Below are 10225 nucleotides of genomic sequence, written 5' to 3'. Positions count from 1 at the left end.
TAAGCTACAGTTCAAATTTCGGACACAGTTTATCGTAGCCTAGGCATTTTGCCGCGGTTACTACCAGTCTCCAAATGCGCTTTTACACGGATGTACTCTTAGTAAACCATGTGTAAAATATTCATTTTCTGTGGTATTGTTATCAAATTTGAATGTGTACTAGGTCCTATGACGTCATGATATGGTACCATTGTGTTTTCTAGCTAATAAGTCCCAGCCATAGTTAACTGCAGGCATCCGTTTGCAAAAAAACATCCAGGCGGAAATAAAAACCTTCTGTTTCAGTGTGTTGTAGCTTCATTAGCTCAATGCTAGTAGCACTTACAGTGATTCTTTAGAAACTTCAGAGTGTTACCTTTCAATAGAGACTAAAACCATACATGTATTCCCAATGGTTCAATAAGAGCTGTCAGTTTACTTTGGGTACGCCTTTGGGTAGGCGTTTTAGGCAAATTTTACAGGAGTGATAGGCTAAGAGGTTTTAACAGATCCTTTGCCACCATGAGTGCCATTGGTTGATTTAGCGGTTGGGTCGGCATGCCATCACAGTTACTAAACTGTGGTTTGGCTCCAGAATAGTCCTCAGTTTCACATAACAGGTAAGTGGGAAGCAAACAGGAGATTAACTGCCATTGCAAAACCAAACACTGTTGACAGGATATGTTACAACTTGCATTTGTTTTGAAGAATGTGAGGACTCTAGGAACACACGTCATTGCGGCAATATTATTATTTTCTTAAATCATAAAACAAACAATATTTGTAGTGCTGAGAGGAACCGCAGTGTCAGGAGATAAATTATTTGTTGTGTATCTTTAACAACCGTTCCTACTTTTTGGATGTAGCTAATATCTGCATTAATTCACAAACATAACAGCCTTTTTCTAAAACACCCTCTGTGTGCAGAGATGCGTTTCTAATGGTGAGATGCTCCAAATAGTCATTCAGAGGCATATAGTACTCGTATGTTTACGGCCTGTCAGAATTTCTATGCTTCAAAGCATGTGAAAAGAAAAAAAGAGAGCAAGTTGTAAAAGTGCCGCTGCCACAGGCCAGGTCGGGAGGTCGACAGGACTAAAAAGATAAAGCTGTTGTCCTCACGCGAGGCAACTCTGCAACCAGAGGCAACGGTTTTTTGTTTTGTTTTTTTTCTCCCTAAAAGACCGGAGAGCTGTGAACTTGCTCATCCGGTTTTTCACACTCTTGGCTCCGCTGCGTGCATGCGAACAGCTTGTAAATGACAGAGGAAGCCAAGGTGTATAGAGACCAAGTGCCTCAGGCCAGGGGAGTTTACACAAAGTGTTGCCATTAATCCGCCCTCTCAGATTTTTCTATTCATGTCCGCCATAACAATGCCAATCAAGTGCAACTCTCCTGTGCAACGAGGCAAAAAAGCGTTTGATATGCATTCTTTAGAGATGGGATATTGTGTCTGCGTAATGTCTGCCAAGACGCACTGCTGTGGACAATTGGATCATGCGTGTACATGGTAAATAAATCAGGCTTTTGCTAACTGTGAGAATATGTAGAAATCTAGTGCTCTTGCAGACATGGCTGTATGCATTTCAACATGTAACGATTTTGTGTTTTATCCATTGATTTGTTGCCTAAACTGAGCTCCACTGAGCTTGCATGTGTGGCTCAGAGGGACCTGCACAGAAACAAATTCTCAAATTCTCAAATGAACCACCGTTGTAATGCCAGGGATCAGTTTCTCTGAATGAGCCTCATGCAGTGGCCTCTTAAACAGACGAGTGCAGGACAACAGATAATACATACTGATCATGGGATTGGTGGCATGCTTATGACACAGCTAATAAATCCATTACTCATCGGACAAGTTCCGATTCTCAGGCCTCTTAGCAGCTCCATTATGAGCAGAATGACAGACGTCGGCCTACAATCGGAAGAGGGTGTGCCCAGAGACAAGGACTGGAAGAGGAACAGGCTTCAGAGAGTAAACTAGGGTGCTTAGCACTCAGAGCCTCAGGCACGCAGCTCAGATTTACGAATGAGTTAGCGTGTCAAGATAGCGTGTCTCGCAGCAGACCACGCCTGCACCTGTCAGGTGTTCAGTGGCATGTCTGCGTTTTTCATGCGGGAGATTGGGTGTGCGTGTGTGGCTGCATGTTAGATGGTAAGACATGTCAACATGTGTGTGCTCACTCTTCTCCATGCACGCAGCTGCATACCCCGGCGATGATGGACACCTGCGCTCCACCTAACCCCTGCAAAGACTGCAGATCCCTGGAAACATCTAGATATTGATTAGGGATTTCAGCTGCTGGGCCCGGCAACCTCACCCATTTGTTGACTGACACATTCAATCTGGTTATATAAACTCTACAATTTGTTTGTCACCGCCGACTCTCCAAATTACCTGTGCCTGTGGGTGTCATTCACAGACTCCGACTTAAGCTGTTCCAAACCCGTGTTGCGATTGAAAGATGTTGCTTTTTTGTCCGTCTCAATTTTCACACTACATAACCCACGTGTAAAGCACGAACAAAAAGCAATCCTGTTGTAGGTGACAACTGACATGCAGGTAATGAGTTCTCTTCACTTCCTGCCAAGCTAAAACTCAAACAACAGTTGCAAGAGTCATATCTAAAGTGCAGGAATAAGGCAGTATGAACTTATAAAGTTGTGATAGTTAACATGTTAGCATGCAAACAATTACTTATTTACACATCCTGCAGACTTGTAGCAGCATTAGCCTTCGTTTGGAGGAGAGTTTCATTCAACTTTAGCTGCTATAAATGCCCCACTGTGCACACCAGTAGCTAGTTGCTAGCTAGTTAGTAGCTGGTTGATAGCGTGATGCTAGCAAGGTAGCGTACAGTAGTGGGTTCATCAGAGCGTTTTGCTGGATCAAGCGCTTGAAACGAGGTTGATGGAAGTGAATCAAAGGTTTTATCAAAGTTGTGGGCAAATCAAAACAACGAGACGTTAGAAAGCTCTGTTGAATTGAGCGGATGGTGATGCTGGTGATACTTTTCTGTGGGCTATTTTGCATCACACAGTCATTTTATCCTTTGTCAGTATAATTACCATCTCACAGTTGTATGCCTCCGCCAACCACCACAAGTTGCAGTTTGAATCCACGCCTGTCCAAAATGTTATCACTTCATAGTTTTATCCAATTAGATATTTTTTGTACAATTAAAAAATCATTAGCACATGAATTCTAGAGTTATTACAGTGACCTTTGACCACCAAATTCTAAGTTCATCCTTGTGTCCAAGTGAACCTTTGTGCAAAGCATGATTCAATTCCCGGCAAGCCTTCTTAAGATATCGCATTCACGAGAATTGACTGGACGGACAGACTCTGTCACCGACACGGAGGCAAAAAATACTGATGCAGCTTTAAAGTTTGCATCCCTTGCTTATTACACCACAGGGATCTAAAGGAATAATATAGGTGGAAGATGTTACACAGGTGAGTCCAGCTCTCTCTGGATGGAGCACTCACCTGCTGCTGTTTGTTTTTCATCCCTCGGATTTTGTGTCGCCCATGTGTAATATTTTCTCCCTGCCACTGAGTTTTTATCTCAGACATTCGTACGTGCCATCAAAGAAAGAGATGAATGATAAACTTGTAACTATGTTGACCTGCTACTGGGGCATGCATTCGTTCTGAAAACTATTCATTCTTTTGAGATTGGAGGCTTACTTATGCTGCTTTCAGGGTGAATATGTTTTCTTACCAGCACAAATCTGTGGTGAAAAGTACAGCACAGCTCAGCGGTTCCTTCTCATGGGATGGCTGCAGTTTCGACATGATTTCATGGCAAAAATGATCGAAGAAATGCGGAGGGGTTTCAGGAAGCCCACTGGGAAATTATACCTTGAATGTCTCTCTGCTGTCATTGTGAGAGTTTAACTTCATTGGCCATCACCTTCATCGTGTGATTATCTTTTCACACATTTTATAGTTTAGAGACAGCGTATGCTACGATGGCCCTGAGAGCTCAACGTACTGTAAATCAAGAAAATACATACAACACAACAGAAGCAAATAAAGAAACTTCTTCCTCAAATTCACAACACACAAACACTTTTAGTCTAGCACCTAACATTTTTAAATGTGCAAAAACATTGGTGCGGCCCTTTGATACCACTAGTGAGTTGGAGACAACCATCCTTGAGTAAAAACACAGAATAATGAACCACCTTTGAGTCTGACCCCTGACCCTCCCCTGAAGGCAGCCTATAAAGAGACGTAGATCAGAAGAAGAAAAGACAATTGCAATAATTGACCTGAACCTACAAACGAATACTTACATTTTCATTTCCAAAAAAACACCCACAGCATAAGTGTCCTTCTCTTACCCACAACCCCACAAACTGACCCCCTCACACACACACACACACACACACACACACACACACACGCACACACAGAGGCACAGACTCTGAAACATGACAGCCCCGTCGTGCATGACTTGTATTTATGAATGGCCATAGTGTGCCGTATAGTGTGCCATAGTGTGCCGTTGACCTCGCCTCTGCTGCCCCCTACAGGCCGAGAGGAGAGCCTCCCGTTGCATGACAAGCGGTGAAGGAAATGAGATCATCTCTTTCGCCTTTCTCTCGCTGACACAGTTCTTAAATTGTTTCATCCTGTTTTTCTTGATCCCGGTTGCCCCGGCGACGACACCGCTTGTGAGCGGTTACCGCACGGCAGGGGGCGGGGCTGTTAGGTGAGCGTCCTGTCGAGTATAACTAACACACACACACACACACACACACACACACTGATATAGGTATAAGGATACACATTAAAACACATACAGTGGATATCTATCTGTGCATGAATCTATTTGGGCAAAGACACACGCAGCCGAAGACACACATAGCCGGGACACACACACACACACACACACACACACACACACACACACACACACACAGAGCAGAATTCACGGGGATCTGGTCCTCAGGATCAAAGCATCAAACACTGCAAAAAGAAAAAAAAAGGCCAGACAGGCTGAACTCTAGCAGAGCAGATCAATCGCTCAGCGTGTTACTTTTCAGCCCTCTCGCTGGTTGTGGGTACGAGCCCAGACAGGCCTCCTCTCTAACAGCCTGTGGTCTATAATCATCCCTCCAGCTGTTTATACCCAGGCATCTGACCTCTAACCTCTGATACTTACACCTTTTCATAATGACACTCAGCCACGCTACAGTTCAACAGCGCTGAGGATAATGAGCGGATGGGTTCATGTGCTTCGTGCATAAACTCGAGGATGATTTATGTATTTCACAAAAACTTGCGTGTTTGGGAAACTGACTATTTTTGGATGGTTATCTGTGTATGTGATGTAGCCTGATGCTTTGGTTGCCTCACCTGGTCTGTATTCAGAGTGGTGCAGTGGTGAGGCCCAACTTCCAGGGGGTGGATCGCCCCTGACTTAGCACCCTCTGCTGGTCGACAGGCTTCACTTCAATTAGCAGGAGAGCAGACTGAAGGTTTCAGAAACAATACATGCGTGCAGCTCTTTAAACCATGTTAATCACTGTTATAGAGCAATGAACGGCACTGCATTTCCAACAGATCATCCGGGGCTGACGCAGCATTCACATCACATTGTAAAATCTATAAATATGTGCAGCCAAATGAAAAAATTAAATAAAAATCAAGCCAGTGTCGAAATAACTGCAAAACCACTTTAGTGACAGTAAAAGGTGTTTGGGACATTTAGCAGGGAATTAGATTGACAGCACTCTCCAAAGTATATCTGTAGAACGAGCTGGATCTAAAGCTCCTTTGAAGGTTTTTTGTGACGAAAAACAAACAAGATTCAACATGTTAATGAGTAGCCTAAGCGTTTGCTCTCCAGCCCATCGACTGTATAAAAGAATGAACGAACCCTAACCCTAACCCATGACATGAGCCATGACATTACCAGTTGATATGTGGAGTGCCGTTTTGAAACCTACAGTTTGGCATTTTGGCCGTCGCCATCTTGTTTTTTTGCAACCAGAAGTGACACGAGAGGGTGGAGCTGGGTACATTTAACGTCACTTTGAGGCAACCAAAATGTTAAAAACAACTTTCATGAAGTGAAAACACACTGTGAAAGGGTTAGAGTTGTAAGACGAAAACACGGGCAACTCCCAGACCGGACAACGCCGTGGTAGCAACCTGTCAATCATAAGTAGCCACACCCTAAAGCATACCCTGGTTTTCTCTAAATGGGACCATAATTTGCAAATTTGACATTTTGCTGTATTGAAAAAGACTTGAAACTATAGTGACTGAGACCATGAACTCATGTTTACAATGCTTACTGAGGTAATAAGTCAAGTGAGAAGTTATTTTCTTGGTTGAGCAGCTCATTAGCCCTTGTTGGCAAAAACAAAACAGAAAAAAAACTTCCTTCTTCATTCTCTTGTTTCTGTTATGAGGATATATGCAACCCTCGGCCCACTGAAACGCTTCCCTTCAGGCCATTTTCTCTGATTGGGAATATGTTCACACAGTCAACTCGCCTGATAATTTATGGGTTGAAGGACAATTTAAAAAGGCATTCCCTGTCTCCCTGGACCTTCCCCAATGCATTAATCCATTTTATCCTTTCAATTTCAAGTTTCGATTGTCGACAACCTTTTAATGTAAGATTTAATACTGCATGTTATTTCTCAGCCACAGATAACAGCACATTATTTAAAATGCACTGTCAAAGGATTGGATGTCTCACACTTTTAACATCTCTCTCTTATAATACCCAGATGAACATTTGCGTTTTTTGTTTACCATACTTAAGCTTGAGTCGTTTAATTGTACAATTTAGGAAAATACATCAGACATCACACATTTTTGTCCAACAGTGCAGGATTGGCATTGTAATACTCTCATGAATCTCATGAGTTTGCGTCTGAAGATGCCTCAGAGTACAGAGGAGCTGCAGAGCTCAGAACAGAGGGTGCAGGGGGAGGCTCACAGCGCTGGTCCTCTGGTCCTCTGTCTTTGTACCAACGCCCTGCGGGCCAACCCTCGGAGGCCGCCGAGCTTCTAACGGAGCAGACTCAGGAACAGGAATAGATGCAGACGATAAAGTTCATCGTTTTAAGTGGTTCGAGCTAAGAGACTCAGATGTGAAGGCAGATGCTGCATCTTTCTCACTCTACATGTCCTGCACACACATCGCTCACACTCACACTGCAGCATGTGAAAGGCCGCCAGCCGGCGCTGGCAGTGGCTAAGAGCGTCCGATTTCCGTTTTTTAATAATCCATGCATCTCTCTGTTTCACTGTCCGCGGCAGTGTCGAGAATGCAATCGAGGCTCCTCGCACAGTTCATCCCGGCTGTGTGGTTGATTTTGGTCGATTTACATGTCGGCTCCTTGAACACCAGCATCCTTTATCAACGAGGAAACAAAAGAGTCAAGAGTGTGGAGTTTGTTTTGCAGGGTTTGCCGAGTGGCTGTTGCTGTGGGTGGGGAGAGGGGGGGGCGGCAAAAAAGGGGGTCAGGTGCTCAGTAAGAGATCTCCTTGTCCAGAGCCCCACTCCACAAAGTCCATTTCCCCGCTGGAATGAGGAGGGCTGTCCAGGGAGATGCCCCGGCGCTCCCCGAACACCTTCTCCTGCAGTTCAGTGATGTCATTGCGGATGTCAGCCATCATCAGCAGGAGGAAGTCGAAGGAGCCGGGCGGCCCCTGGTTGACAAAGTGAGGAAATTATTAAGATGCCCTGCATGTCACCTTTTCACTGGGTTTGACAACCAGAAAACTGGGTTTGAGGTCTGAGGCCCAATAGCATGGCAGACTTATTCATAGCAGGGACACTGACAACTCTGTTCCATTTACGTGTTGGGACACTTGCTGGGCAACAGCTGGGCAACAGCCCCCTCACTGAATACACTGATTACTGCATCCACTTCAAACAGGACTATAAAATGAGACGTAAGCTGTCGATCCAGAAGAAAGAAAACCTGGCCGCGATGGCAGCAAATAATTCAAAGTTTCATTAAAAGCAACAATCAAAACATTGTTAAATTACAGAGTCACCTCTCTGCACATGCACATGCAGAGCTTTGTTTTCAACAAATTACGGCAACTATTCGTAGTTCTCACAAACGCATTTCAGAGATTAAAAAATTCACAGTTCTAGTTTTAATGTACACATACAATGAACCTCTCAGAAAAAAGCATGCAGGTGTACGTTCCTCATTTACATGCGTTTGTTTGTCATTTACGTCACAGAATGAGGGGGCAACATGTAGATGAAGGCGGCAGGTTTAAGACAAGCTACAGCATGTTAATGAGCAGATTTACACAGCAGCTTTAATAAAATAGCAGGTATCAGTCTAAATTGACTTACAGGTGGACCTATGGGACCCGGAGCTCCTCTGTCACCCTGCAGATGAGGAAGAACACAACTGAACCCAGATAACTCGAAACACTTAAGTGTCCTGAAAACCATTCAGTTGAATGTCAAGCATGGTTAAAAATATATGAAATGTAATCATTGTCAATGTATATCTATAAGGAAGACCTAAAGAAACCAGAAGCACGACAGAGCTAGCTGTCCAGAAATGCATTTTATAACTTGATTATATTTAGCTTTACACACGCAAACACAGACACACGTAAAGACAAGGCGCTCCTCTCATTTCTCTATTTTGTGCCTCCTCGTCTCCTCGTCTACCTCTCTCATCCGTCCTCCTGCCTTTGACCCGGAAATCTATCTCAGTGCGCCATCCTGAAGGATGTCTCAATTCCTAACAAACGCACCTCGAGGTGAGAGGAGCGACGAGGCTTGCTGGAGGAGCTGTGAGCGAGGATGCACGGATGTGTGTCCTTTTGCGGGAGTGTTTTCAGCATCCATAAAAGAGGCGCGACAATGGACAGTTGATGCAGCGTGCCACACGTCGTATTTCATTTTGATTGTTTTCCACTCGCATCGCAGGTGGGAGGGAGACAAATACGCAAGGAGAGGAGGCGAGGAAAGGAATGAAAGATGTACAAAGATGAGAGGGATAATTTGAAGCACAAATGAGGAAAATAAAGATGTGTAATAATGACCTTCAGTCCATCTCGTCCTGCTGCCCCGGGGGGTCCCTGTATGAATGACAAGACACATGTATGGGACGGTTTGTCAACGTCAGTCTGTTTGAAACCAGAGATGACAAGAAGTTGTAGCAGCTCGAGAAATACATCTTGAACAACATGTCACTAGTTTTGCACTTTTCCTTCAGAGATTAGAAAAACCACAAAAAAATCCATCACACGGTTTTAAATGAATAGACTGGCTCCCTTCTTCACGGGAACAGAAAGGTGATGTACTGTGCCGTCTCACGTGCACTGTGCTCACGCAACAGCAGTGGCACTAAACCCGTATTGGTATGACCGACACACGGAGGACGGGACCTCCAGGTTTTAAGACTTTGATGTCCTGAAGTAGAAGCTCCAGTGGGAAATTAGCTGAAAAACAGATGTGATAACCCCTTCAATATGGGATTGATGGATTTTTTTTTCTTACCACTGGGCCCCTGCGGCCTCTTTTCACATGCTTCAGGTCAGGCTCTGGACCCATGGGTCCCATGTCTCCCCGTGGACCAGGCGGGCCCCTGTCCCCTGGGTCCCCTCTCTTTCCCGGTTGTCCTGGGTGTCCTGGTGAGGACAGATGGATACAGCGACAAAGAGAGTTATATAAAATCGGATTATCAGTTATTAGCTTCATACGAAGCTATGCTCCTCAGGCAGCTCATTTTAAAAACCTGGACTTGCTTTTCATTCACTTTCATTTCTGCTGCTTTAATCTTTTGTACATGTTTTCTGTCTTCATGTTTTTATTAACATGTGTAGATAATTTCCTTTTTCTTTGATTGTCTTTTTCTGCCTCTTCACACTCTTCCATTTGGGTACTCTAACAACATCCACATTACCTGGGACCCCAGGAGCTCCCGGAGGACCGGGTAGACCAGGAAGACAAGGGCTATCAGGACTTTTTCCCGCTCTCCCCAGAGAAGGCTTGTTACTGCTGTTGGCCAGGTCAGGCACCTAAAAACACAAAGAGGGAAGACTATGTAAGCCAGACCAGCAAGCAAGGGAACGTGTGAAGTCCCCCGCTTTGGGACTTAAGTCACCCTTAAACCAAATCTAAACTTCTATTTTACAGTCTGATATATAGTACACATGTTGGCACATCGGCTGTAGTAGGTTTAATGATGAAATATGAATATATAAAACAAATCTAAATGCATTTTGTATAAAG

The 10225-nt window shown here is 44.3% G+C and overlaps 1 protein-coding gene across 1 annotated transcript in view; it reads right to left on the bottom strand.

The window, feature by feature from the left end:
- Positions 1-6792: 6792 nt before the first annotated feature.
- LOC306792111 (collagen and calcium-binding EGF domain-containing protein 1-like) overlaps positions 6793-10225 on the bottom strand; it is a 28330-nt gene continuing 24897 nt past the window's right edge. The window contains exons 7-11 of the mRNA XM_079289124.1: positions 9897-10011; positions 9491-9621; positions 9034-9069; positions 8330-8365; positions 6793-7665 (exon numbers count right to left, since the gene is read on the bottom strand). Coding sequence (XP_079145250.1) covers positions 7477-7665; positions 8330-8365; positions 9034-9069; positions 9491-9621; positions 9897-10011 — 507 coding nt within the window. The 3' untranslated portion in view covers positions 6793-7476. The remainder of the gene's footprint in view (positions 7666-8329; positions 8366-9033; positions 9070-9490; positions 9622-9896; positions 10012-10225) is intronic.

The sequence above is a fragment of the Melanostigma gelatinosum genome (assembly GCF_949748355.1).
Source record: "Melanostigma gelatinosum genome assembly, chromosome: 2".
NCBI classification, from domain to species: Eukaryota; Metazoa; Chordata; class Actinopteri; order Perciformes; family Zoarcidae; genus Melanostigma; species Melanostigma gelatinosum.
The sequence above is the reverse complement of the archived record's forward strand: the minus strand, read 5'-3'. Positions and strand labels throughout refer to the sequence as shown.